The sequence below is a fragment of the Mus caroli genome, chromosome 2 (assembly GCF_900094665.2).
Source record: "Mus caroli chromosome 2, CAROLI_EIJ_v1.1, whole genome shotgun sequence".
NCBI classification, from domain to species: Eukaryota; Metazoa; Chordata; class Mammalia; order Rodentia; family Muridae; genus Mus; species Mus caroli.
Window position 1 is genome coordinate 167760830 of NC_034571.1, and position 1825 is coordinate 167762654.

The window sequence follows — 1825 nt, forward strand, 5'->3', positions numbered from 1 at the left end:
CCCCTCAGCCTGCATCCCCTCCCTGTCAGCCTGCCTCTCCCTCCTTTTTGATGCTGTAGATTTTAACATGTCCAGTCCTGACATTAAGATGAGATGAGGCAGAGACCTGTAAGCTTTAAAGGGCAAAGTTCTGACTCTGGGTCATCAGTCAGACCTGAGGCTGAGCAGGTCATGTTCTGAGTTCTAGCCTGCNCAGTAGGAAAACCCCAGAGATGATCAAAGGAGGATTAACCTGAGTGCCTCCGACCCTCTCTCCTCCTCTCTCCATAAGACTGTCCTCCCCACCCCTCAGCTTGTCCACCCCCCTCAGCCTGTCCTCCAATCCACCCTCATTGTCCCCTCCTCCACACCAGTGATAACTTGGAAATTGGTTTGGAAGTTGAGGCTACAGACGGAACTCAGCTGAAAGTGTCTTGTTCCTGAAGCATCCTGTATCCCTGTCTGTCTTTCATGCAGGTGACTCCAATAGACTCCCTTCCCTGGTTCTGTTCCACACTTCTATGCGACACATTTGTCCTCTCTGCCACCCAGGACTGCTGGTCACAAGTAGAGACCAGACCTGTCCTGCTCAAAGCTCTGCCANTACACAGTGTGCACAGTAGGTGCTCAGTCAATGTGAGATCAGCTTTAAAGTGTGGAAGGCCTTGTCATCCCAGCCTCTATGAGGACGGGCACAGATTGGGTTTTCCTCCAGGTACTCCCAGCATGGAACTCAGAACAGGGCTTGACATCCATGCTCAGTAAACACTTTAGAACATACCATTTGCACTGTCAGCCCTAGTGGGCACTCCAAGCTCTGGCAGGTGGGCCAGCCGTGTTCTTAACCACCTGTCAGAGTGTTTCACATAGCCAGTGGCTTTGGGACCCCACTAACCAGCAGGCTCTACGCTGGACTCTCAAAGAGAGTATCAAGATCTAAGCAACTATTTAAGGTTCATCTGTGGGCAAATGAAAGGTGTGTGTGTGTGTGTGTGTGTGTGTGTGTGTGTGTGTGTGTATGTATGTATGAGACCCTGGCTGGGAGGTAGAGTCTGGAGGAGAAGGTAGGTGAGTCTCCATTGCTGGTGGATTTGGCCTTGGGGTGGGAGGCCACAAGGAGGGTAATGTCAGAATAAGAAAGGAAAGAATTGCAAGGTGTGGTTCCTCTCCCTGTCCCTCTGGCTCTGGGTTGGACCTGAGGCAGGACAGGCATGTCCTATGTCCTAGCATACCTTCTGGAAACGCCCCAGGGGTGGTCAGAAGAGTGTTAGCCAGAATGCCTCTGGGGGTGGATCCTCTGAGTGCTGGTATTCTGTGCTGGCTGGAAGATGTTTTCTCAGGAGAGATGTGCTGATGGACAGTTGGTGAAAAGTGCTTGTACTAGCAACAGAAGTGTACCCTGAGCTCTGGGGTGCAGTGAGGGCTCTTCCTCATCTGTCACAGAGGGGTAGATGTGACTATTATCTAGGATCCAGAGTCAAGGAAGGTATCATGAAAGTCCATTGCAGAAGTGATCTCTCAAACAGGGCCCTGAACTGGCTTTCCTTTGGCTGGAGTTTAGGCTATCGCTTAGCAGATGGCTTAGGCAATAAACTCGAAATTGCCGCACCCCAGGCTCTGGCAGTGGACAGGTCCCCAGCTTCAGACATCTGCTGTCTCCCTGTCTCTTCCTGTTCACCCAAGCACACATGGCGGTGGTGTGGTGGGCCTGCAGTGCTTTGGGCTGTGACTTAATTAGATGCTTCTGTGCCCTGCAGCGCTGGAGAAGAAGATGGCTGGCAGGCAAGGCCGGGAGGAACTCATCAAGCAGGGACTGCTGGAGATGATGGAGCAAGGTAAGGGGGTC

General features: G+C 52.2%; 1 protein-coding gene across 5 annotated transcripts in view; it reads left to right on the top strand.

Annotated features, from left to right (window-relative positions):
* Phactr3 (phosphatase and actin regulator 3) overlaps nucleotides 1-1825 on the top strand; it is a 222372-nt gene that overhangs the window by 142470 nt on the left and 78077 nt on the right. For all 5 annotated transcript variants that reach the window (XM_021152545.2, XM_029474384.1, XM_021152538.1 and 2 more), the window contains exon 3: nucleotides 1737-1814. In XM_021152545.2, coding sequence (XP_021008204.1) covers nucleotides 1737-1814 — 78 coding nt within the window. The remainder of the gene's footprint in view (nucleotides 1-1736; nucleotides 1815-1825) is intronic.